The sequence below is a fragment of the Peromyscus eremicus genome, chromosome 4, assembly GCF_949786415.1.
Source record: "Peromyscus eremicus chromosome 4, PerEre_H2_v1, whole genome shotgun sequence".
Taxonomy (NCBI): Eukaryota; Metazoa; Chordata; class Mammalia; order Rodentia; family Cricetidae; genus Peromyscus; species Peromyscus eremicus.
Window position 1 is genome coordinate 94,787,398 of NC_081419.1, and position 27,354 is coordinate 94,814,751.

Sequence of the window (27,354 nt, forward strand, 5' to 3'; positions counted from 1 at the left end):
CGTCATTTCCAAGCTTACTCATAAAAACAAAAAGTTGAAAGGCTTTTTTAAAAGTTTGCCCATAAAAACATATTAAGTGGTTAGAGTCTCACTCTACTAAGTCAAGTAGAGCTTGTTTTGAAGAAGAGCATTAAGTCAACTATTAGAAGGAATACTTAAGAGAATAACTGTGGACTTGGCTCTGGTCAGGGCCTTAATTGCTTCTGGGTAACAAGTGGGTACTTAAGGAAGCACAGTAACTCTTCTGCAGCCTTTCAGTGGTGTTTGTTTAGTAAAAGCTATTTCCACAAGCATTCCACTTGTTACAGGGACATAACGCTTTTTTTTGTTTTGTTTTGTTTTGTTTTTCGAGACAGGGTTTCTCTGTGTAGCTTTGCGCCTTTCCTGGAACTCACTTGGTAGCCCAGTCTGGCCTCGAACTCACAGAGATCCGCCTGGCTCTGCCTCCCGAGTGCTGGGATTAAAGGCATGCGCCACCACCACCCGGCGACATAACGCTTTTTAAAGGATGTATAATGCTATGCGTGATGGTGCACACATTCTAGAAGACAAGATTATGAGTTACAGGACAGGCTGAGCTATATAACAAGATCCCATCTCAAGAAAGAAAAGAAAAAACACCAAATTTGTCAAACAAAATAAAAATGGCAAAAAAAAAAAAATTAACAAAAAAAAAAAAAGAAAGAAGAAAAAATGGCTATTGTTTCTTTCTTTCATAAGTGCCATGTTAACTCATATACAGGAATTCATAGTAAGTCACCAGGGAGTAGTGAGGTCTTAATATTTTGTCTTAAGCCATCTGAGACAATAGATTAAAGCTTAAAGGAAATTCTTTCATAATACAGCACAGGATTAACATCTTTAGAGAAACTGGATAATGGGATGGCAAGAGAAACAACCTTCAAAGGTAGCACATAAAGAATGGGCCAAGACACCTCTCCAGGGTTCATCATGCATCACTGATTTACACACCTATCTTTCCAGACAGGTTCTCTAAGTACTGAAGAGACTGATCCAGAACTGATTTACTCTTAAGGATTACACTGTTGCTCTGTAGAGAATGGACTGAAATGCCTCATCCAGCACGGCTGCAGGGACTGGCCCTGACTAGGGGCGGCAAAGAAATGAAGAAATAAAACATGTGCAGAGACAAAAGGCTGGAATCAGATAGTCTGGACTCTTGGATGGAGAAACCTCAGCACTGCAGAAGATCAGTGTATTTATTGTATGCAGCACAGATAGACAGGGTTATTGCATACAGCTCAAGAAGAAGGCAGGGTTATGACATACAGATAAACAAGGAGGCAGAGTTTATGGTATACAGCTAACCTCAATGGGAGCATTCTCTGCAGGGATGCACTCTTCAGGCCATAAATGTCTTGGGGGAGGGGAAGGTGAGTTATGGTGGACATTTTCCATACACACTATCAATATATGCACCTGGACCAGAAGGCTTTGCCAGCCCTCCGAGCCTCGCTTAGGGAACAGTGGTGAAAAAGGGAGACTGCCATTTTCCCATGGGTCTGAGGCCATGCTCCTTGACAAGCCTTTGTCTATGTCAACAGCACACATTCACTCAGGACTTCACTCACTCGGCTTCCTCCAATCTCCATACCCTAAGATAGCAAAAGCAAAAGGAGAGAGACCAGTTAAGAAGCTCCAGTTGTCTAGACAACAAAGGGTGGCTTAGATTACAAAGATTAGTGTAAAGACGGAGCTAATGTGGAGGTGTCCTGTACCGAGACAAAGATAACGAAACTCTTTTGATTTGCCTTCCTCTTGTCTTTTCCTAAAATCTACCATAAATGCTTAGACCAAAAAACTAGAGGTACAGGTGTCATCTGTTTCTTTCATTTTTTCTTCAACTTAATAAGCAAGCCATCTTTGCTTCTATCACATTTCTAAAATCTTCCTCAAACTGATATACTCTCTTCCAGTAATTTCTCAAGTACAAGCTATATCTTGGGTTACTACAGCTAATTCCTGTCTGCTCTCTCTTTTTGAAACATCTATCAAATATTCTCGTGGAGACAAGCAAGCAATTGAGTTTATGATTCTGAAGCTCAGAAGTGAGATGACCTAGAGCAGCAATAAGCTGGGAAATGAACATACATAGATAGTTTGTAAAGCTGTAGAAGTGGATGAAATCACCTACGCAGTGTTGTGAGTACATAGAAAAAAGATCATAGTACCTTGCCGAGTGACATGCTGTAAGATGGAATTTAGGGGGGAATCCAGTCAAAGAAAGTAGGTGTTCAGGTAGACCACCCCAAAGCCCTCTGGGTTTCCCATTTTCTCAGTCCTTGTCATGGATCCAATAAACTACCCTTTCCATGACACTGCCATACTCTTATTTCCTAGGTTGTTTGGTTCCTGGGTATATGTATGTGAATATGCACACAACTTGACCTTAAAGATATTATTAATTCATATAGCCTCAACCATTAATTCTAAACTAGTAACTTCTAAATGGCTAGCTTACTAGGGCATGCCTGTGAATATGTAGCTTCTTGGACCTTTTAAGATCCAAGAATCAATTCTTTAACTCAAATTATTTGTTTTTAAGCAATGGCTTTTATAAATGTCTAGTAACTCTCAACTATTATTCCATTCTAATTTTTAAAAAGTTATTATTGTGTGTGGGCAGGTGGGTGCATGTGCCACAGCGTGAAGGCCAGAAGACAACTTTGTAGAGTTGGTTCTCTCCTTCCACCTTTACATTGGTTCTAATGACCAAATGAAGGTCACCAAGCTTATGCAGCAAGCACCTCTGAACCACCTTGCTGCACTGTCACTTCATTCTCCTTACATGTTAGGTGGTGACAGACAGAGCTGACAGCAATGTTAATAAAATGATCCTGTATCTGACAATCAGCAACTATAACTAGAACAGCACTCTGATGAGAATGGAAATCTTTATTAAAGCTCTGTAGCTATCCTGTATCTGTGACTTTGTTTCCACCAGTCCTAGCAGTGATGGGGACACAAATTAATCTAATGAAGGTGGGGTGCTGAGGACTCAAGCTGAGCAACTTTGGCTTAACAACAGGGGTAGTAAGTAGGGAGAACAAAACGGAAAATAGCAGTTTTAAAAAGTACAGGAAGTAGGATGATCTCTAGGGTCAAGCAGAAAGATTCAAGCCAAAAAAAACCCAAAAAAAAAACCCAAAACCCAAAGGAGTTATTAGGCTTCACAGTCCTAGGTCTGTATCCACTTATACCACCCTATCTTGACTCTAAATTCTTTTCTTTTTTTTTTTTTTGGTTTTTTGAGACAGGGTTTCTCTGTGTAGTCTTGGCTGTCCTGGATCTCGCTCTGTGGACCAGGCTGATCTGAAAAAAAATCACAGAGATCCTCCTGCCTCTGCTTCCCAAGTGCTGAAAGGCATTCGCCACTCCCCACCCCTACCCCGGGCAGAATCTAAATTCTTTGATCATTTATATTATTTGTATTACTAGACTGAGTTTCCTGAGCTACATGACACCTCTCCTTGCTACTTTGTAAAGCTTAAAAAGCCTTGCCCAAAGAAATATATTACTCTTTGAAGGAGTGTTTGCTACAGATTCCTGTCCAATTTCTATACCATTATCTCCAATTCCAAATTAATGAATGTTTTATGGTTTTATTAATGGGGTTTTACAGTGCTAGTGCGAAAGAAATAATATGGCAAAGGTTTAAATAAACATTACTCATCTTTGGCAATAGGAAACTACAACTCTCCTGACTGCAACATAGTTACAATAGATTACATAAAAAAGCCCATGATTCTATCTATGAATCGTTCTCCTATTTATGTTTTTAGACAGAGTTTCACTGTCTAGCCCCGAGCTTGCCTAGAACTCCTGAACTTAAGTGATCCTTCTGCCTTAGCCTCAGATGCGGCAGGGATGGCAATAGAGCTCACAAGAAGAGCCCTTGCCTAGCAATGCATAAAGCCTTGAGTTTGCTCCCCAGCACTCAAAGAATGGTTTCCCTACTTGGAAACATTTTCTAGCTTCTCATCCCTTATCATCTCTATAATTGTTTTCATCTGAACTTCACTACCAGGGTGAAATGCGTTTCAACTGCTTTTCGGGGTGGAAGAGGAAGACCGCCAAGTGCTGACCTAGTACACACCCTTACTCCAATGCTGTCCCTGTCAGGTTTTTATCTTACAGACACTCTCTCCAGTCCCTGTGTTGACTCATTTCTGAGTCATTCTCTTGTCTCATAAAACAATGTTCAAGTGTCTGATGGGGTAAAGTAAGTCCAGAATGAGTTTCTTACAAGTATGTGACCGTAGAATGCGTTGGGGTGTGTATGTGTGTGTGTGTGTATCCCATACTTCTCCATATGCAGCTATAGGCAAACTGATTAAAACATGTCATGATCAACAGTGAGTACTTCTTAAGTATCTCTCTCTCCACTAGTTAGTTGTGTGAAGGGACCACATCAAAACATTTGCTAACATTATCATACCTTTTAGACTACTCTGTTAGTATTCTCCCTGCAGCCAGGCTCTTGACTCAAACATGTTCACTACCTCTGCTTTCTCATTCTTTCAAAATCCAAGAGCCAAGTATAGATTCCAGCATTGGTTGACGGTATGTCTCTCATTTCTTCACATTTAAAAGGTAGTGACAAATGGCAGATTTCCCTCATTGGGGGCCAGACCTGCAGTTCTCAAGACGCTACTCTAATGGTCATCTGAACATGACAGCAGCAACACTCACTGCCACTATCAAGTCCAACCACCTATGCGATCTCACACCAGGTGCTGCGTCCTGGATTCCTATCAACAAGAGGGGTCAGCAATGCGTCCACCGAAAAAATGCCCTTCTCCAACCTCACCTCAGCTCCTATAGCAAACCACCTAATAACAGCGTGAGTTCTCCCCACTTCAAAATAGAGACATGCGTGTCTAAGCACGTTGAGACTAATAGATGACAGTCATTATACCCGGTAGACTTGGCTGGCAGAAATGCGTGTAGGTGGCCACTAACTTTATAGGGGGGAGGGAGGCCTTCAATCCCAGGACTCCCCTTCCCCAGCAACGCCATTGAAAGCCGAGCCCCACACCCTCCGAGGCGCGGCGGGAGACTTGCGGGAGAGGACAAAAGGCGCTAGCGGGTGAAGACTCACCGAGCTCGGCCGCTGAGGGGCCCGGGGAGGCTCGGGGCTGACGTCCATCCTCTCGGCGCCGTCCGTCTCGTCGTCCGCCATCTTAAGGGAAACGAACGCCCGCAGTTCCCGATCCCCGGCCGCCAGCGAGCGGAAACCTGTGGCCAGCCCGACGCGCCGGAGACGACACTTTTACGACGGCCCCTGAAGTCAGGTTTGTCGCAGCACCCGGAGCGGCTTCCGGTCGGCTTCCCGGAAGCAGGCTCCCGACCTGCCAGGCGTAGGTTCCCACCCCCCGGTGCTCAGTCCTTGGTTCCCGGAGGCTGAGCCCCGAGCTAAGTCATCACAGCTCTGTCTTTAGCACTTTACCCAGGTAGGCGTGGTGAGATGAAAAAAAACGGGAAACCTAGTCCTTCTGTCCGCACAGGAAGACAAACTGGATCCAGCGCCCTTGTGGAAAACAACGTGAAAAGAACACGGTAGATGTTAAGGAAACATCTAGAAACATTCAGTGGGGGGAAAGTTGATACAAACTACATATTTATGCATTTGTGCATCTAGATGCCAAGGAATAGTTCCAAACCCTGAGGAAGCACCCAAGGCCAAGACCAAGGTTGGAGGACAAAGGTGATCAAGAGCTAATTGAACATCATCTGTTGTTTTTGGTTTTTGTTTTTTACAAAATGAATAACCCAAAGCGGAGCTGTGGTGGCGCACACCTATAATCCCAGCACTTGGGAGGCAGAGGCAGGCGGATCTCTGTGAGTTTGAGGCCAGCCTGGTCTACAGACCGAGTTCCAGGACAGCCTCCAAAGCTACACAGAGAAACCCTGTCTCGAAAAAAAAGAAAAAGAAAATGTTGTTTATATTAATAATAATATTGGTTGTTGTATTTAACTGGTTGTAAACCAGGCATCGGTGGTTTACAACTATAATGCTAGCTAGCATTTGAGAGGCTGAGATAGTAAGATTGCTACAAGTTGGAAGCCAGCAGAACTACATAGTTCCAGGTTAGTCTAGCTGCAGAGTGAGGCCCTGTCCCAAAGCAACACAAAGCAGAACACATGTGACCCTGTATAAAAATATTTTAAGCTAATTAAAATTTTTCTCCATCTTAAACTGTAATTAGTAAATATTGGTACAAACTACATATGCAGAAGATCTTGGGGAGGGAGTCCAATAATTTTAAGGAGTTTATTGTTATTTTGTCTTCCTTTTTTTTTTCTGGAACTGAGGACCTAACCCAGGGCAAGCGCTCCATCACTGAGCTAAATCCCCAACCCCTATTTTAAGGAGTTTAAAGTGATCTTGAGAAAGTAAACTTTCAGAAACACTGTTGTAGAATCATTCTTTTTATCTTGAGAAGACACATTGTTGGGTAAAAAATCAAGTGACTTAAAAAAATGTTTTATAAGACCAAAAAAAGGGGTGTGTGTACTAAGGCTGGGCTTGTAAAGTACTTATCTAATTAACATGCACAATGGATGTTCAAGGATTCAATCCCTAGCATCTCACACACACACACACACACACACACACACACACACACACACACACACACCACAGACACACACAGACAAACCAATAAGTGCACCTGTAGACTGAGGTTATAGTTCAGAGGTAGAGTGTTTATCTAGCATGCATATTATCCTGGACTTAATCCTGAGTGCTAAAAACAAACAAACAAAAAAAAAAACCCAGCTATTTTTATATTAAACACATTTAATGAAGAACACTAATCACCAAAATATTATTTTTGTGTTAATGAAAACTTTTTAATGAAGAATGCTAGTCATTGTCTTACAGTTACTATTGCTATGCTCAAACACCAGATCAAAGTAACTTGGGGAGGAAAGGGTTTATTTGGCTTACACTTCCACATTACATTCATTAGCCAAGAAGTCAGGATAGAAACTTAAAGCTGGGCAGGATCCAGAGACAGGAACTGATGCAGCAGCCATGGTGATTACTGGCTGCTCATCATGGCTTGCTCAGCCTGCTTTCTTAAAGAACCATGATCATCAGCCCAGGGGTGAGCCCACCCACAATGGACTGAGCCCTTCCCCATCAATCACTGATTAAAGAAAATGCCCTATGTGCTTGCCCACAGCCTGATCATGTGGAGGCGTTTTCTTAATTGAGGTTCCCTCCTCTCTGATGACTATAGTTGTGTCAAGTTGGCAAAACTAGCCAGCACAATCACCAAGATCATTTTAATTTTGTCTCCAGTCTCATACAGAAATGAGCCATTGATGTCCCTATAAAACATACCTTTTTGTTTCAGATAGGTATGGGTGACTTTTTAGATTTTTTTTTTTTTTCCAGACAGGGTTTCTCCGTGCAGTTTTGGTTCTTTTCCTGGAGCTCGCCCTGTAGACCAGGCTGGCCTCAAACTCACAGAGATCCACCTGGCTCTACCTCCTGAGTGCTGGGATTAAAGGTGTGCGCCACCACTGCCCGGCTAGGTTTATTTTATTTTATTTTATTTTATTTTTTAAATCAGAAGTTGAGTATCTCTTACCCAAAATGATTGGAATTAGAATCGTTTTTGGATTTTGTATTTTTTGGATATTGGAATGTTTTCACATCCGTACTAAGATGTCTACATAAGACCCAAACCTGACACAAAATTATCCCCTGGGTTTCAAAACTGGAAATTATCTTCTATTTTGTACTTTCTAGTTTCTAGTTTGTTTGTTTGTTTATAAGAAGTATGTACTAGTGTAAAGGTCTAATTTTAATTTTTTAAATTTATTTTTATTTTATGTCTTATGGGTGTTTGGTCTCCATGTATGTCTATGTACCACCTGTGTTCAGTACCCAAGGAGGCCAGAAGACAGGGGTGAATTGTAGGGCCCTGGCCCCCCATTTTGAATAGCTGTTGCCTTGCTTGTCGACCTTGACCAGATGTCCTCCCTATGCTGATTCCCTGCCTATTTCCTTCTTACTGAATGCTCACCAGAGGTTCTTTGTTCGTGTGTCCTCCATTTGGTGTAAACAGCTTAGATGCAAGAATGTAGAACATGGGTATCGAACTTCTGCCCTCCGGGGTTCTCCCATTGTGCTGTAAGCCTTTTATTTAAGGCCTCCTCCCTCCTTCAATAAACGGCATTCGGCATTCTGCTGGGGCGAAGGACCTGCTGTCTTTAGCACAGGCGTTACCACAAAGTAGCTAGTGTTCTTAACTGCTGAGCCATCTCTCTAGCACCACAAAAGTCTATTTTAAAAAATCTGTCCATCTTTTAAGAAAAGCATTTTCCTTTTTTCTTTTTTTTTTCTTTTTTTTTTTTTTGGTTTTTCGAGACAAGGTTTCTCTGTGTACTTTTGGTGCCTGTTCTGGAACTCGCTTTGGAGACCAGGCTGGCCTCAAACTCACAGGCTCTGCCTCCCGAGTGCTGGGATTAAAGGCTTGCGCCACCACCTCCTGGCTGAGACAGGGTTTTTCTGTGCAGCTCTGGCTGCCCTGAATCTCACTCTGATCAGGCTGACATTGAACCTACAGAGATCCACCTGCCTCTGCCTCCTGAGTGTTGGAATTAAAGGCATGTACCACCACCTCTGCAAGAAAAGCATTTTCAATGTCTTCCTGCTTTCCCAACCAGATGTGATTGGGCCTTTTCTTCCTGTGGGAGGAATAATTGGCTGTATACCTAGCCTCTAGAAGCAAAGTCACTGGGATTCAATATATTTTATTTTTACTACTGGCTGGTTTTTAAATTTAGGAGAGGGGTAGGGGGATTTAGCTCAGTGGTAGAGCGCTTGCCTAGCAAGCGCAAGGCCCTGGGTTCGGTCCTCAGCTCCAGAGGGGGGAAAAAAAAGAAAAAGAAAAAAGGAACAAAAGTTAGGAGAATTAGCTGTTCTGAGACTTGGTTTCCTCATCAACAAATAGGTTGCCTCTATGATAGTTGTCAAAATTAATGAGACATTGCCTAGAGCCCAGAATGCCTGGTTTCCTATAATACAGCGTTTGGTAATAGCTAAGTGAATTTATGTGTGTGGTTATCTTGGATACTAAAGCACTTTCATCTTGGGGGAAGGGATCGGGGATCAGTATACAGTCTTTCCTATGGAAGTCTTTTCAGGCAACAGCATCCCCAACCAAGTGTCTAGACCTTATTACTGCTTGGTATCCTTAGGCAGTGTCCATCAAGACTTGCCAAAAGACTTCTTTGTCCTCTGCAGATCTTATTAAGCTCGTTCCCAGTCCCATTTAGAATCTGAGAGTCCTTAATATCCCTACAAAAGATAACCTTTTCACTTAAGATAGGTAGAGTTGATTCATTTTAAAGATTCATTTGTATGTGTGAGTATGCATGTGGGCTTGCATGAGTTCATCTAGGTGCTCTTCAATGCTGAGATGTCACTTCAGCCCTTAGTACAGTTTTGTTGTTCTTGTTTTTGTTTTTGTTTTGTTTTTTTTATCAGAGGTTGAGTATTTTTATCTAAAATGTTTGAGATCAGATGTGTTTTAGGTTTTATTGTTTTTTTTTTCTGGATCTTGGAATGTTTTTAAATACATACTGACTATTTGGATAAGATGAAAATGTAAACACAAGATTAATTTATCTTGAGCTTAAAACCTCAGACAAGCAACCTGTAGTCAGGTTCTAAAGTTATCACTTTGGGTTTTTGTTTTGAGACAGGGTCTCTATGTAGCCCTGGCTGTCCTAGAAGCTGGCCTTGAACTCAGAGGACCCACCTGCCTCTATTCTAATGCAGGGAATAAAGGGGCACAACACCATGCCCAAGTTTTTAAAATTAATTGCTGAATTTTAATCGAGATTGTTATTATAAAATATATATATATATATATATTAGAGTGTTCTTTTGTTGGCTTTTGTTTGTTTGGTTAGACAGGATCTCATTATGGTGCTCTCCGTGGCCTGGAACTTGCTATCAGTCTTCCCCAGGACTGTGACTAACGTCGTGCCACCGTGCCCAGCTGAGTGTTCATGCTTTCTGTGTATCTCAAGTTGGGTAAATTATTCATCCCTGGCATAAGTTCATCCTAGCTATGATGTGATTTTTCTTTCATGATATATTTTTTAATATTTATTTATTTACTATGCACACAGTGTTCTGCCTGCATATATCCCTGCAGGCCAGAAGAGGGCACCAGATCTCATTACAGATGGTTATAAACCATCATGTGGTTACTGGGAATTGAACTCAGGACCTCTGGAAGAACAGCCAGTGCTCTTAACCTCTGAGCCATGTCTCCAGCCCTCATGATATTTTTTAAAAACTTGTGTCTGACCTTTTTACTTCTATTCATAAACAAAATTAATTTATGTCATATGTCATACACTTTATAGACATGGCATGAATAATTTTCTACTTGTGTTGTATAGACCAGGCTGGCCTTGAACTCCTGACCTTCATGTCTATAACTTGCAAGTCAGATCATATCTCTAATTTGCAAATTGGGATTATAGCTGGGTGGCACCACATTTATCTCCAGAATTTTTCATACATACATACATATACACACACACACACATACATATATATATATATATTTGTGAGAATCTCTTACCTATGTATATTGGATGATTGCTCTTGGATAAAATTTAACCTTAAGTATTTCACTCAAATCCCTCTGAAATCCACCCTGAAATGTTTTGCCAGTCTAACCTCCATTGATACCCCTGACCTAAAAGTTTATTCACACTTTATTTCCCATAAACACACTGTATAGTCTCACACTTCTGTGCTCTTGCATTGGTTGGTCCTTGGCCTAGAGTGTGTGTAATATGGTATCATACTATAAATTTCTAGGAAGTTTATTAGCCTGTTATTAACTTATTTTCGTATCATATATTTTTTTTCAAAATTACTTTAAAGTTATTACATGTTATTCTCTTGTGTGTGTTAAAGGTTTTTTTGTTTTGTTTATTTGGGACAGGGTCTCACTATGTAACCTTGACTGGCCTCTAACTCATAGAGATCAGCCTGCCTCTGTCTTCAATGTGCTGAGGTTTTAGGCCTGAGTCACCATGCCTGGTTTATTTTCAAGATTTGTATTGTGGAACATTTACTACAGATTATTTCTAATATTTTTCTTTTCCTTTTACAGTTTTAATTTTTTAAAACATTTTTGTTGTTATTTTGTTTTTTTGAGACAGTGTTTCTCTTTGTAACTCTGGAACCCACTCTAGACCAGCCTGGAACTCAAAGATCCACCTGCCTCTGCCTCCTGAGTGCTGGAATTAAAGGTGTGCACCACCATCGCCCAGCTAAACATTTTATCCTTATTTGCTGAAGAGATGCCTCAGTGGTTAAGAGTACTTGTTGCCCTTGTAGAGGACCCGGATTCAGCACTCAGCACGTACATAGTAGTTCACGACCATCTGTAACTCCAGTTCTAGGGGATCCAGTGCCCTCTTCTGGCCTCCATGGGCACTGCACACACATGGTGCACAGACATACAAGCAGGCAAAACACTCATGCACATAAAATAAAAATATTTTTTAAATGTTTTATAATTTTGTTTTGAGACAAGGTCTCTCTACATACCCCTGTCTGTCTTGGAACTCATTATGTAGACCCAGCTCGCATCGAATTCACAGAGATCCACCTGCCTCTGTCTCCCAAGTGCTGGCATTAAAGGCGTGCACCACCACACCCCACCTAAAAATATTTTATTTTTGTTTTTAATTATATGTGTGTCTCTGAGAACGGGTTTGTGCGATTCAGTGTCTACAGAGACCAGAAGAGGGCGATGTATCCCCTGGAACTGGAGCCCCCTAATGTAGGTGCTGGGAACCCAGCTCTTATGCTTCCTTATGTTTTCTGTTTACATCAATGGCTTATTTTCCAGAGATGCTGAACGAATTGAAATTGGCATAAATTACAACACTGACAATATATTCCAAGGAAATAAATCTTTTAAAAGCACTTTGTATAAGAATATTTTTTTCTGAATAGCAATACGTAATAAAGAGTTGAAAGCCAACAATAATGGAGTGGTTAGATAAATTAAGGCCGGGACCAGAATCTAATTCTCCTTTTCTCCGCCTATAGGAAACATTGACAGGCATACCGCAGTGCCACAATACCATATAAACGAGCACATATAAAATCAGGTTAAGGAAAAAGATAATTTTCACAAGATAAGAAATCCCGTGGGGCTATTTTATTCCAGGAGGACCCAGAGTGAGCCACCTGACGCATCTGTATTTTAAGAGGCGTCCTCGTACATGCTTTGGTTCCCACAAGCATCCTGCACGCACGGAAGGTATCATTAACTTCGCTTTACAGGTGCAGAGGCCGCGCCCCGCGGAGGTCAGGGATGCCTGACCCTGGAGGAGCCAGGTGACGTGCGGCCTCCCGGCCACCCCCTCGCTTGGCTCTTCCTGATCCTCACTACGCTGGCAAACGCGGGGGAGCCGGGCGGCGGGGCCGCGGAGGCCGGGGCTGGGGCGACGTGCGGCGGCTGCGGCGGCGGGCAGGCGGCCCCAGAGGCCGGAAGTGCGGGCCGGAGCGCACCGGGGCTGCGCCGCGATGGCCGGAGTGCTGGCCCTCCGGGTGGTGGCGGGACTGGCGGCGGCGGCGCTGGCCGCGCTGCTGTTGGAGCACTACGGCCTGGCTGGGCCGCCCTCGCCGCTGCCGAAGCCCCGAGACGTCCAGAGGCCGCACCCCGCCCCGGGATCAGGAGCCCACAACGTGTTCTGGGGTCTTCAGGTGACGCGGCCGGAGGCTGCGGGAGGCGAGGGAGGGCGCAGGGGCGGGCAGCCCAGCCCAGCAGGGGGTCTCCGTCGCGTTCGGACTGCAGTCCCGCTCGCTCCTTCCCTGGGGTTCCGTGCTGCATCTCTTTTTTTTTACCCTTCCGCACGCGAGAGCTGCTGGGCCACCCCTGTCCGTGAGGCTCTAAGTGACTCTGTCCAATGCCTGCTTTTGACAGATATCCGACATTCACCTGAGCAGGTTTCAAGATCCAGGCAGAGCGTTGGACTTAGAGAAGTTCTGTTCGGAAACTATTGACACCATTCAACCTGCTCTTGTCCTGGCTACTGGTAGGGGGGATTCCTGTGCTGTGGTGGTAGTGTTCTGTGGTCCTTGGTGGTAGAATGGGCAGCAGCTGGTCGCTTGGGGGTGTTGGGAACGCTGTGGATGCAGCCCACAGGGAGCCCTTTGAGGTACAGGCAATTGGACTTTGTAATTGCCTTTACCGGTTGATAATGGAGTCAGGATCCAGGCTAAATGCTTTGCCATCTCATGGTTTTCTCAAAGCAGTAGGTATAAGGCTTGTGATGCGCTTATGACCAGGTGTTATCTACCATATTTGTGTCGTGTGTGTATGTGTGTGTGTGTGTGTGTGTGTGTGTGTGTTGATGTGGCTGATGTCCTGCAGAATTTGAGAATTAGGAGAAGTTCTTTAACCAGGAGTCAGCAGTTCTCCTTTGCTAACTAACATTTTCTGTACAAAGAGGTTAACCTTATGTTTTCAGTTGGTTTGAGGATTCAAGAGACTTCATCCGTTGGTAGTTTTCAGACTACATTTCCTATACTCTTCCAACCTGTGCACATGTGCCCCCAAAGTCTGGAGCAGAGAAAAAGCGCCAAGGTGTAGCTGTTCTTTTTATTGGGTGGTTCAGCTGCCAGTCTCTGCTGAAACACATTCTCTCTTAAGATGAGGTATCAACGCCGGGCGGTGGCGGTGCACGCCTTTAGTCCCAGCACTCGGGAGGCAGAGCCAGGCAGATCTCTGTGAGTTCGAGGCCAGCCTGGGCTACCAAGTGAGTCCCAGGAAAGGCGCAAAGCTACACAGAGAAACCCTGTCTCGAAAAACCAAAAAAAAAAAAAAAAAAAAGATGAGGTATCAGTCCTCAGATAATGAATAAACCCCCTGTTTCAGGTGTTCTGTTTGCTTAGAAATTTTGGCATTGCATTGTTCAAACCGCACCTTCCATATTGGTTTTTGCTCTGGAAATAATGCTGCTTGGTCACAGCATAAATCTTGATTTGGGGTTTGGAAAACAACTGTTGCAATAGGTAATAGCCACTTGCCAGAATGTTGCAACATCTCATAAAGGAGTCTCATTTAGTCTATTGATGAATTTTGTACTGTCCTCTTTAAGACATTTTTTTTACAACTCATTTCTAATATCACAATGGACTGCGTAAACACTTGTTAACCTATAACAGTAGAGCCCTTGCTGAGACAGTCTTGTTAGTTTAAATGGCTCACTTTGGACATATGTGGACTCATAATTGATTTTATGTGTGTGTGCTGAGTAGTTGTAGAATTTGTGTTCCTTCAGCATGCTTGTTTGTTTGAGTCCCCTGGAGTTTATTTTACATTGCAGGTCAATTCTGTGTAAACCCACAGGAGACCTGACAGATGCCAAAACAAAGGAACACTTGGGATCCAGACAACATGAGGTAGAATGGCAAACCTACCAGAGAATTCTGAAGAAGACAAGAGTCATGGAAAAAACCAAATGGCTGGATATCAAAGGAAATCATGGTAAAAGCCAAGAGCCAAATAGAATTAAGGGTGTGTGTGTGTGTGTGTGTGTGTGTGTGTGTGTGTGTGTGTATGTTCCCTTCAGAAACATAGGTTTTCTAGTTTAGATTATAAAGTTATAAAATGGGAACTTGTAACATAAATTTAGATGTAGTGAAGGCCATATGATATTAAACATTTAACATATAATATTAAAACTTCAGAGGCAGGTAGATCTCTGTGAGTTTGAGGCCAGCATAGTTTATATAGCGAGTTCTAAGGTGACATAGCAAGACCCTGTCTCAAAAAGAAAAAAAAAAATCCAAAACATTTAGATGTCACGCTGAGCCTTTCAGGTGAAAGTTGGTATGATGTTTTCTTCTTTACACAGAAGAAAGAATTCTTCAGAAATTCTTGTGGGTAGATGTTTAAAAAACAAAACCCTACATTTTGTTAAGTGAAGAAAGCTAAATCTACATCTTCTTACTATATAATTCCATTTATATGACATTCAGGAAAAGATAAAACTATAGGCAGAAGACAGATTGTGGTTGCCAGAGGTAGGGATAGAAGGAGGAACTGATTTTAAGGGCACTAAGAAAATTTTGGGTGTGATTAAACTGCTCCATGTTGATTTTGGTCTTGGATACACCTCTGTGTGTTTGTCAAAATCCGTAGAACTGACTCTGAGAAGATGGCTCATTTGGTAGAGTGCTTGCCTAGTACGTGTGCCGCACTTGGTTGGATTCCCCGAAACTGCAGACTGGGTGTGGCAGCATTCCTGAGGGAGAGGCAAGAGCATCACAGACAGATTCAAGGTCTTCTCTCTAGAATAGGGAGTTCCAGGCTAGCCTGGACTACAGACTCTGTTTAGAAGCACTGGTGATGGATGTATAGATCAGGCTTGGATTCGTTTCTTTCTGCCTCTGTAATCCCATGATTAAAACAGCAGCAACATGACTGGTATGGTAGCACACGACTGTCCTCTCAGCACCAGAGAGGCCGGAGCAGGATGAATGTGAGTCTGAGGCCAACGTGAGCTACCTAGCAAGCTCTAGGTAAGCAGCAGCAGCAGTCTAGTCTTAGAACTTTCCAAGGGACTTGTTCTGATCAAAACTACAGTGTACCTACTATTCTTCAGTATAGTAGGTGCCTTAAAGCTTCCACACAATCTGAGTTTGGTGAAGTCACTGTTTCTAAATACCCAGTTGAGTGGCACTCTGCCATTTAAAGTGTTATAGAAAGTACTGTATTCTTATGTCATTGACATGCTTGCATTTTTCTTTTTTGCATAGATGAATGTTTGCTTTTTTTCTTTTAGATGCATATAACATTCCAAGTCTGGAGAGCATCACGAATTATTACAGGTACCTGAATGAAAATGAACGTAATACAGACCACTAAGTACAGTCTGTCAGAAGGAGGGTACAGTCCATCCAGTGAATGAATGAAATCATTTCTAGCAGATGAAATTTCTGTTTAAAGAACTTTGGCTAATTTAGAAAATGAGCTTTTGTGTGTGTGTGTGTGCATGTATGTTACAATCAGCCTTTTTTTGGGGGGGGGGGTTTCAAGACAGGGTTTCTCCGTGTAGCTTTGCGCCTTTCCTGGAACTCACTTGGTAGCCCAGGCTGGCCTTGAACTCACAGAGATCTGCCTGCCTCTGCCTCCCGAGTGCTGGGATTAAAGGCGAGCGCCACCACCGCCCGCTTACAATCAGCCCTTTTTAAAAAAATGTTTTTTGCCGGGCGGTGGTGGCGCACGCCTTTAATCCCAGCACTCGGGAGGCAGAGCCAGGCAGATCTCTGTGAGTTCAAGGCCAGCCTGGGCTACCAAGTGAGTTCCAGGAAAGGCGCAAAGCTACACGGAGAAACCCTGTCTCGAAAAACCAAAAAAAAAAAAAAAAATGTTTTTCTCTGCTTTGATTCTTTTTAGATTTTGCTATGTTTCCCAGGTTGGTCCGGAACTTCTAATTCTCCTTCCAGCCTCAGCCTTTCTTGTGCTAAGAGTGTAGGCCTGGCTCTCTGTTTTCCTTCCTTCCTTCCTTTTTCTTTCTTTTTTTTTTTTCAGAGCTGAGGACCGAACCCAGGGCCTTGCGCTTGCTAGGCAAGCGCTCTACCACTGAGCTTCTTTCTTTCTTTTGAAGTAAAGTCTCACTATGTAGATCAGGCTGGCCTGGAACTCACAGAGATCTGCCTGCCTCTACCTTAGGAATGCTGGGATTAGGGTGTGAGCTGCCACACCCAGCTTCCTTTAATTCCTTTGGTTTCACTTGGTACAAAGTAGAAGTCATTTAGATCACAACTTTTAGCTGGACTACTGAGGTCAGTGGGTTTTCAGAATACTGAGCTATTGATTCTGTCAGCCTCTGAAGTAGCCACAGAGACCAGTGGTCACCCATGGCTGTTTTATCCCTTCATCTGATTAATATAAACATTACATTTTCTTCATATGTCATGAACGCGACTTCGCCTGGGAACCTCTGTATTAGAAGCAGTCTCTAGGTTAAGTGTGTTGGGATACTTCTTTTGGGGGCAATTTCCCTTTCAGCTCCAGGCTATTGAGGAGTTTTATTGTGCTTTGTCATTTAATCGAGTCCTCGATGTTCATTAAGATCTCTTCACTAGGGCTGGAGAGATGGCTCAGAGGTTAAGAGCACTGCTTGTTCTTCCAAAGGTCCTGAGTTCAATTCCCAGCAACCACCTGGTGGCTCACAACCATCTGTAATGAGATCTGGCGCCCTCTTCTGGCCTGCAAGCATACATGCAGGCAGAACACTGTATACGTAATAAATAAATTAATCTAAAAAAAAAAAAAAGGAAAAAAAAAGATCTCTTCACTAGTTGTGTGGTCTCAGGGATAGAAGAGCTGTGCTAACAAATGGCCCCTGCCTTCAAGGAACTTATCTTCTATTAGTACTTAAGGGAGAGAAGGTGTGTCAGGAAAGCATTAGAAAAGAACGTGAAGGAATGGCTGATGAAATGCTGCATTGTTTGGTTCACGGGAGACTCATTACAAGAAGTCAGAAAAGGGTGGACACAGAGAAGGCCTTATAAAAAGGAGTGAAATGTTCATGGGCTGTGGTTGCAGGTCCATTCCATTGGTTTTCTTTCTTTCTTTCTTTTTTTTAAAGATTTATTTATTTATTATGTATACAGTGTTCTGCCTACATGTATGCTTGCATGCCAGAAGAGGGCACCAGATCTCATTATGGATGGTTGTGAGCCACCATGTGGTTGCTGGGAATTGAACTCAGGACCTCTGGAAGTGTTCTTAACTGCTGAGCTATCTCTCCAGCCCCCATTGGTTTTCAAACTTAGTGTACAGAATAGTTGCCAGGGATAGATTTTTAATAAAAGTTTCCAAGCTTTTCGCCAGGTGTTTGTTGTGCTGGGTATTGACCCCAGGGCTTCGTGTAAAACTGGCATGGAGGCACAGGCCTTTAATCCCAGCCCTTAGGAGGCAGAGGAAGGCAGATCTCTTGTGAGTTTCGGGCCAGCCTGGTCTACATAGTGAGTTCCAGGCCAGCTAGGGCTACACAGTGAGACTCTGTCTCAAAAAAGACAAACAAACAAACAAACAACAACAACAACAAAAACCCCAACAACCCAATAAATAAATTAATGAAAAATGTGCATATCTCTTTCACATAGCATGACTTAAAGTGATTCTGCCTTCCTGGGGATGGTCCCTTGGCCAGGTGATTGATCTAGTCTAGTTGGAATGTTAGGTCTCTGTTCAGATCAGAGGTTCTATCCTCTTGACTAGAAGTTTTTTCTTGATGAGCTTTTATTTCTATTCTGACATGAGATTCACTCTTTTTATAACTGCACTAAAGTCATCCTGTCTGTATCTTCTAGGAAGTATTCTGCTGTGCGTAAGGACGGCTCTTTCCATTATGTCCACAGTACTCCGTTTGGCAACTACTCTTTCATCTCTGTGGATGCCACACAAAAGCCGGGGCCTAAGAGACCCTATAATTTCTTTGGAATTTTAGATGAGGTATGAGTTGAAAAAATTCACTTCCCTTTGAAGCTTATCTTGAATATATTTGGACCATTTAGTTACCTTAAGCAAACATGTTCTTATCTAGATATGCTGAAGAAAGATTTTACTGTTGTTACAAATATGTCTAGATGCTACTAGCTACTTCAGAATTGTTACTACTGACCCTATTGTTATTCAAAAAGTTGAGAAGGCAGCACCTCACTTTTTATATTTATTTAGCAAACGTTTATTAAATATATATTAAGAATAGGCTGTATTCAGCAAGCTACAGAACATACAGCTTGGTATATTATATGATATATTGTTAAATCCCCACAATTGCCAATACTAGTTAGTGGTCTATATTTTTTCTAATAAGAGAACAACTTAAGCATTTTGGCAAGGCTAAGTGAAAACTGTCACTTATAAAGGCACGTCTGAGAAGCTCTCATTATGTCTTAGTACAACAAATGCCAGTTCCTTATTTGATGAGCACATGCTTTTACATGAGATACATGTGCCTGTTTATAGGAGTAAAAGGAAATAAGATCAAGTAAGTTCCTGAGTGTTTCATCTAGTATTAGAGCATATGACCAGTACAGAGAAAAACTATAGTACATGCGGGATTTGCCAAGTACTGAAAGAGATTCAGAGTCATGTGAAGGTTCTAGAAGTAAAGAATATAGGATAAAGTTATATTTTGTTTCCTAATTACCAAGTGCCTTTAGTGAGCTGGTGAACTTATATTAAATTTTTTCCCTTAGAATAAGAGTTTTAAATATACAATGCACAGATCAAGTACATAGCAATCAATTGTAGTGTTACCTAACACAGACTCCTTGGTCTTTTGTTATTATTTTAGATTTATTTATTTTGTCTTATGTGTATGAATGCATATATACCATGTGCATGCAGTGCCCATAGAAGCCAGAAGAGGGCATCAGATCAGAAATAGGAGTTACAAATGGTGTGGGCCACCATGTGGATGCTGGGAACTGAACTCAGGTCCTCTGTAAGAACAACAATTGCTCTTAACCACTGAGCCATCTCTCCAGCCCCTGAGTCTCCCTAGTCTTACCCTGGTTTTACCAAATTAGAAAGAGTAAAGCCCAGAAATTCATTACTGTATGTATGTTAGATACATTATAAGTGCATATTCTGTATATGCAAATTATGTCTTGAAATCAGAGTCATGAGGTGTTTTAAATATGATAAAATACGCTCATTTTGAGTGTCTGAAGAATTTACAAATGTGTATGCTGTTATAGCTTTCTCACAGTCAAAGCTTAGGATTACCACCCTAGGAAGTTTTCTTGTAGAATCTGTCTTTATTCCCATGGTACAAGGGATTGATTTTCTACCGGCATGGCTTTGTTTATTCCAAAGTTTTAGGTAAATGTGAACCTACATTATGCACTGTTGGGTTTGTCTTCCTATCCTCAGTGTGATGCTTCTGAGATGTTGTATGTGGTTGTTTCTGTCGGTAGTTCTTCCCTTCTTACTGCTGAGTAATATTCCATTGTATGGGTATATTATACTTTGTTGGAGTTTCTAATATTTGACTATATTGAATAGAGATGTTAAGAACATTTAGGTTTGTCTGTGGGCATATAACGTGTATGTTTTAGAATTTTGGCTTAGTCTCTTTTAGGAATTGTGATGTAGTAGTATACAAAACTAAAAAGATTAGTTGTCTCATTAAGGGGATAATTATTCTCCCCCATTCTGGACACTGGGGATTGAACCCAGGGCCTCATTCATGCTGCTAGGCAAAAGCTCTACCCCTGAGCCACATTCCTAGCCCTGAAAAGAGTAACTAACTTATTTTTTCAGTTTCATATACATCAAATGCAGGTAGTGCTTGTCCTGTGTACTACAGTCATCGCAGAATCAAGCGGATTATAATGTAAATGAAAACAGTTTGAAACTGACAGATTCATTTAGGTCATTACCTAGTAGAATTGGGGCCATAGAGACAATGTGCTTATTGTTATAAACTTTAGGGGAAATGTTTAACCTGTTGGCATTGGATTCTAGCCTGAGCCCCAATTAAAGATCCTTCCATTTTTCTCTCGTTTCAGAAACAAATGGAGGAACTATTATCATTCTCCAAGAAAAGTAGTCAGAGCAACCAGACAATTTGGTTTGGACACTTTACAACGTCTACTATCCTTTCTCCATCCCCAGGGATCCGGACAGTAATGAGGTGAGGCAGACCTCTAGATCTGAACTGGTTCTTTCTGGTTATTTCCCATTGCTGAACCCACTTGCTTTTCTGAAGAGGCTTTCTTATTAATTTGGCATGCAGTTTGTCTTTGTTCATTTATTCTGTTTATTTTTCATTGTTTAGTTCGGCCACAGCTTATTTGTGTGGGCACCTCCACACACTTGGTGGACTGATGCCCGTTTTACACACTCGTCACTTTACAGGCACTTTGGAACTTGAGGTGGGAGACTGGAAAGACAATAGAAGGTAAGGAAACTTCCCTACAAATGAAGTTTACACCCATTTTGCTAAAACAGTGTCACTTTCTTATTGATATGATGGGTGATCCCAGGAAAAAATTGTGGTAATTCTGTTGTTTTGGTTTGTTATTGTGGAGGATAGTTCTCACTATGTAGCCCTGGCTAGCCTTTAATCCTTGTGCCTCAGCCTCCCAAGTGCTGGAATTACAAGTGTATACCAGCCCTGATTCAATATTTGTTCATTTTTTGTTTTGTTTTGTTTTCTGAGACAGGGTTTCTCTGTGTAACAGCCCTGGCTGTCCTGGATCTCTTTTTGTGGCACCAGCTGGCCTCTCACAGAGATCCACCTGCCCCTGCCTCCTGAGTACAGGGATTAAAGACCTGTGCCACCACCACCTGGCTTTTAAAGTAACATGTGTGTCTCAATTTCTTTGCTTGTTGCTGTGATAAAATACTCAGACAAAGCTGCTGAGGGAGGAAGTTTATTCTGGCTCAAGGTGACAGATCATCATGCTGAGGAAATCAAGGCAGGAGTCTGAAGCAGCCGATCACATTGTATCCACAGTCAGGAAGAGAGTGCGGAATGCTCAGCTCCCTTCACTTACGTCATCCTTGATCTCAGCCAGAAAATGGCGCCCACAAATAGGGTGGGGGTGGGAGTTCTTCCCACTTCACTTAACAGAATCAAAATATTCCCCCACAAATGCCCAGAAACCCATCTCAGGTGACTCTAGGTTCTGTCAAGTTGTTGGTTAATATGTATCTGGCAATCTTTTCCATTATGTAAAACCTTGTTATAACAGTGATTTTTTAAAATTAATTACTTTATTTTTTATTAGATGTATTCATTTTATTTTATGTGAGTGTTTTGCCTGCATGCATATATGTGCACCATGTGCATGCATGGTGCCTGCAGAGGAGAGAAGGAGAGCAGATCTCTTGGAACTGGAGCGAGGGATGGTTGTGAATCACCATGTAGGTGTTGGGAACTGAACCCAGGTCCTCTGCAAGAGCAGCAAGTGTGCTTAACCACTGAGCCATCTCTCCAGCCCCTGTAGCACTGATGTTTACCATCACTATGCCATGTAAATTTTAAGACACGTCCATTAGAATGTAGGGTTGTTTCTTTCTTTTATTTCTTTTGAGGCACACTCTCAACATATAGCCCCTAACTAGCCTGATACTGGCTGTTTAGACTAGGCCAATCTAGCAACTGTAGTAGTCCATTTCCTGTGCCTCCTGAGTGCTGGACCACAGGCATACACCACCGTATTTGGCTTTTTTTTTTTTTAAAGTGTGGTTCACTCTGTAGCCTAGGCTAGCCTCAAATTCACCATCTTCTTGACTCATCCTTTCAAGGGCTGCGTTTACAGATAGGAGCCACCACAACTGGGTTACTATGTAATTTTAAACTCCAGTGTTCATAAGAATTGTGAAAGAGTTTAACAGTGTCCAAATCTCACCATTAAAAACATGGTATTGGTGTGGACTGGTCTATGGACCAAAGTCTCAGGTGCACTGGGACTGGAAATTTTTTTCCCTTGAATTTTGTTGCTGACATTCTAGTTATTGTTGTAATAATAATTTAAATTCTTCATATAAATGAGAGTCCATATTTAATGTAGCATTGTTGATGGAGTGAAGAATGCTGTATCTTATGATATACACCTCAGGTTCAAAATAGTCTTAAAAGTACTGTTTAAAATAAAGTGAACTAATTTCAAAGGCATTTATTTTGAAATCAAAGAGTGCAGGCATTGTTCTGGGACACCATTAGACTCATTACCTCAGTCAGAGCCCAGCTGAGCTGGCAGGTGTGAAGGACAAAGCTGTAGGAAAGAGGGAAGGAGCCGGGAACCACCTCACCCTGTATCAAATTATCGTATAAAAAGGGCTAGTTTTGTGGGTGGTTTTTTTGTTTGTTTGTTTGTTTTGTTTTGTTGTTTTGTTTTGTTTTTACATTTGTTCTGTGTTTACTTTCAAATCCCTCCCCCTCTTTTTGAGACAGGGTCTCATGTAGCCCAGGCTAGCCTTGTAGCTCACTGTCTAGCCAAGGATGACCACAAACTTCTGATCCTCCTGCCCCTACCTCCTGAGTGTCAGGATTACAGGTGTGTGCGTCACACCTGACCCCTGGTTTGAGAACCCAGAGCTTCCTGTTTATTAGGCAAGCACCCCACCAAATGAGCTACCTCCTTAGTCTACCTTCAAGCGTAGAATAAGAAGTAACTAAATTCCCTTACTCTCCTATGGCTTCCAGGTACCGGATCTTTGCCTTTGATCACGACCTCTTTAGCTTTGCGGATGTAACCTTTGACAAGTGGCCGGTGGTTCTTATCACCAATCCTAAATCACTCCTCTATAGTTGTGCTAAACATGAACCACTAGAAAGACTCTTCCATTCAACACACATCAGGTATGCTTCAGTGGTTCAGAGTTTACTTTATTTAGTACCTTATAATCTGTATTTATTTATTCATATTTATTATTTGCAGGGCTGGGGAATCAAATTAGGGTCTTATATGTTACAGTTCACACCAGAAAGTTGCGGACCACTACAATTAAGGACAAAGGAGAGCCCTTTCAGCCTTTAAGCCTGAAGATCTCTAGGAGAGTTTATAAAGTCAAAGCCAGAATTATACCCTGGCAGAGGCCAGCAGGGGGGAAAATGTTTCAAAACTTTCAGTTCAGTTCATTAAAACAATGGCGGGGCTGCCTGGGATGAGTCTGCTCAGCAGGGTGTGCTTGGTGGGGGCTGGGGAGCCGTGGGGAAGCACAGGACCCGGAGTTAGCTGAAAATAGGACCGAGCGGAGATACTGCCCGGTGGCAGCGTTTCATGGTTCCAGTGAGCCAGCTGCTCTGCCACAAAGCTGTGCCTCAGCCCCACATATCCTACTTTTAGAAATTTGTATTATACATCAGGAATCCCTCCCCATTTTGCTGAATAACCTGCCAAAAAAGCAGGTTGTATAATCCTGATGAAATTCAAAATATAGTTTATGTATAGATTTGGTGACGTTTGTTAAAATAATTCTTTTCTCTCTCTCTCTCTCTCTCTTTTTTGTTTCTTTTTTTGTTTTTCAAGACAGGGTTTCTCTGTGTAGCCTTGGCTGTCCTGGAACTCACTCTGTAGACCTCGCTGGCCTCAAACTCACAGAGACCTGCCTACCTCTGCCTCCCTAGTGCTCATTGGTATTAAAGGCATGCGCCACTACTGCCTGGCGGTTAATAGAATTCTAATGAAACATTATTTTTGGAAAACATCTTTCAAATGTAAGATCACTTTAAAAAATATATTCTTTTAAATTTTATTTTGAAAAGTAATCTAAGCCAGGCACAGTGACAGCATCTGAGAGGCTGAGGCAGATAGATACAAGCAATCCAAAATCACAGCTCTAGGAGAGCTCAGGGATGGGATGAGAAGTGTGCTTGCCCATTTCTTTTTTTTCTTTCTTTCTTTTTTTTTTTTTCAAGACAGGGTTTCCCTGTGTAGCTTTGTGCCTTTCCTGGAACTCACTTGGTAGCCCAGGCTGGCCTCGAACTCACAGAGATCCACCTGGCTCTGCCTCCCGAGTGCTGGGATTAAAGGGGTGCGCCACCACAGCCTGGCCTTGCTTGCCCATTTCTAAAGGGCTATTGTGAGCACTTCTGAGCGGTCCTTCACAAGCAGTCTTCAAATAGACAGGTTTGAATATTCTCATCATAAGCCACAGGCTACACAAATTCCTGTCTTTGTTTGTGCACAGAGAACATACCACAATTTAACTACTTTGCTGTTTTATTTATGAAATGTTAGGATTGTTCTTATTTGAGAATGAACATCTGGTAAAAGTATGTTGTGTTCTTCCCTTGCTTGGATGATAATGTTGTAGAAGTGGGTGAAATTTTTTAGGAATGTAAAATTTTACTTATTTTTTTTTATTTGGGGGAGGAGCATGCAATTGTCATAGCATGCCTGTGGAGGTCAGAGGACAACTTTTAGGAGCTGGTTCTCTCCTTCCACTATGTGGATACTGAGGCTTGAACTCACGTCATCAGGCTTGGTGGGAAGCCTCTTTATCCACTGTGCCGTCTCAGCAGCCCTCTCATAGAATGTGGATGAAGACTGTCTGATTACGTTTTTATTTTTGGAGCTAAACAAATTACTTCCTTTCCCTCTCCCTCTCCCCCAGCCAGGGTCTCTTTATGTAGCCCTGGCTATCCTGGAACTCACTATATAAACTAGACTTGGCCTCTGCCTCTGGATTGCTAGGATAAAAGGCATGTGACACCGCATCTGGCCCATCAATCATATTTTTTTTGTTTTTTGGTTTTTTTTTTGTTTTTCGAGACAGGGTTTCTCTGTGTAGTTTTGCGCCTTTCCTGGAACTCACTTGGTAGTCCAGGCTGGCCTCGAACTCACAGAGATCCACCTGGCTCTGCCTCCCGAGTGCTGGGATTAAAGGCGTGCGCCACCACCGCCCGGCCAATCATATTTTTAATGGCATCTGGATATCAGTGCTAGGTGTTATCTAAAAGGCCTGACGGCTTAGCTCTGGTTACAGCCTTGCTTTTTCTGGGCAGTACATCAGAAGCCAAATTAATGACACATAGGCTTGACATTGGATTAACAGGGTGTAGTATCTACTTGATATTCTTTCTTTCTTTTTTTTTTTTTTGGTTTTTCGAGGCAGGGTTTCTCTGTGTAGCTTTGCGCCTTTCCTGGAACTCACTTGGTAGTCTAGGCTGGCCTCGAACTCACAAAGATCCGCCTGCCTCTGCCTCCCGAGTGCTGGGATTAAAGGCGTGCGCCACCACCGCCCGGCTGGTATTCTCTTTCTAAGAGTAAAACCAGGAATTCAGGAGTTCCTTCAGAAAGAATTTTTTAATTAATTAATTAACTTATTAATTTATTTATTTATTTTTCTATTATCAGCTTGATACAGTAAAAATTCTTATCCTAATAGTGAAATGTTTCAGAAAGAATTTTTAATCTGCTCTAGGTAGATTTGTGAAAAGAAACTGATTTTGCTTTCTGAAAAAATATAAGAATAGTTTCTGGGGCTGGAGAGATGGCTCAGAGGTTAAGAGCACTGCTTGCTCTTCCAAAGGTCCTGAGTTCAGTTCCCAGCAACCACATGGTGGCTCACAACCATCTATAATGTGATCTGGCGCCCTCTTCTGGCCTGCAGGGATATGTGCAGACAGAACACTGTATACATAATAAATAAATAAATCTTTAAAAAAAAAAAAAAAAAAAAAAAAAGAATAGTTTCTGGGGCTTGGGGTATAATTCTGTGGTAGAAGCTTGCCTAGCATGTCCTTAACATAACAAAAAAAAAAAAAGAAAGAAAGAAAGGAAAGGAGTAGTTTCTAATTTCTTAGCAGTTCATTGCCGAATTGTACACGGTCTTTGCGGTCGTGCAGTGTGGCTCCGCCTGCACCCAGATGCCCTCAGGTTACAGTACAATTGTTCTCTATGAAAACAATGTCCTGTACCTAAAATCATGCATTTTCTGTCTGCTCTCATTTTAGAGTACTGGCCTTTTCCTTATCCCCCATCACTTCCGTCACTGTTAAGATTGATGGAGTTAATGTAGGCCAGGCTGTTCATCTGTCTGGTCCTATCTTCATACTGAAGTGGAACCCTAAAAACTACAGTAATGGGACACACACCATAGAAGTATCCGTCCAGGTAAATCAGTCATTTTTGGTTTGTTGTGTTATTAATTGGGCTCTTGCTACAGTGAACTCTGATTTGGATATTATTGCTAGTCAGTTGGTAATGAACAAATTTGATAAACAGTAAACGTTAGAATACAGGATGTTTAGCTTGTTCTCTTGGAAGTTACATTTTATTTATCTATTTTATGTGTCTAGGCAGGGAGAACTAAGCACCATGATGCAAGTATGGAGGTTAGAAGACAATTTGTGGGAGTTGGTTCTCATTCAGATATACCATATGGGTCATGAGAATCTAACTCAGGTTTAGGCTTGGTGGCAAGCACCTTTACCCACTAAGCCATCTCACTGGCCCGCAAAGTTTTCTTGTTTCTGGTGACCTGACTCCTCCCACCTTTATCCCCAGGCAATCACTGATCTGTTTTTAGTCTTACATTTATAACTTTAAAAAATTAATCTGCTAAGGCCTGGTTAGGTAGCACATACATGTAATTCTAACTAATCAGGAAACTGAGGGAAGAACACCATGAGTTTGAGGTCAGCCAGGTAATATAAGATACCATCTCAAAATAATTCAATCTACCCGATATTAAATAGGTAACTTGGTTCTTTCACTCATTAATGGTAAAATTTTGTCCTTTTAAATACATCACACTAGGTAGGTATGGTTGTGTGTGTGTGTGTGTGTGT

At 42.1% G+C, this 27,354-nt stretch overlaps 2 protein-coding genes across 3 annotated transcripts in view; one reads left to right on the top strand and one right to left on the bottom strand.

Annotated features, from left to right (window-relative positions):
- Ubr1 (ubiquitin protein ligase E3 component n-recognin 1) overlaps nucleotides 1-5,299 on the bottom strand; it is a 130,173-nt gene extending 124,874 nt beyond the window's left edge. The window contains exon 1 of the mRNA XM_059261226.1: nucleotides 5,123-5,299. Within this exon, the coding sequence (XP_059117209.1) occupies nucleotides 5,123-5,203 (81 nt within the window). The 5' untranslated portion in view covers nucleotides 5,204-5,299. The remainder of the gene's footprint in view (nucleotides 1-5,122) is intronic.
- Nucleotides 5,300-12,604: 7,305 nt separating this feature from the next.
- The window catches only part of Tmem62 (transmembrane protein 62), a 32,724-nt gene continuing 17,974 nt past the window's right edge, over nucleotides 12,605-27,354 (top strand). Inside the window, exons 1-9 of one of the 2 annotated variants that reach the window (XM_059259538.1) lie at nucleotides 12,605-12,784; nucleotides 13,005-13,110; nucleotides 14,427-14,570; nucleotides 15,871-15,916; nucleotides 18,410-18,551; nucleotides 20,618-20,742; nucleotides 20,887-21,009; nucleotides 23,263-23,418; nucleotides 26,518-26,677. In XM_059259538.1, the coding sequence (XP_059115521.1) occupies nucleotides 12,605-12,784; nucleotides 13,005-13,110; nucleotides 14,427-14,570; nucleotides 15,871-15,916; nucleotides 18,410-18,551; nucleotides 20,618-20,742; nucleotides 20,887-21,009; nucleotides 23,263-23,418; nucleotides 26,518-26,677 (1,182 nt within the window). Of the gene's footprint in view, nucleotides 12,785-13,004; nucleotides 13,111-14,426; nucleotides 14,571-15,870; nucleotides 15,917-18,409; nucleotides 18,552-20,617; nucleotides 20,743-20,886; nucleotides 21,010-23,262; nucleotides 23,419-26,517; nucleotides 26,678-27,354 lie in introns of those variants that run through there. The other variant, XM_059259539.1, reaches the window with a different exon arrangement.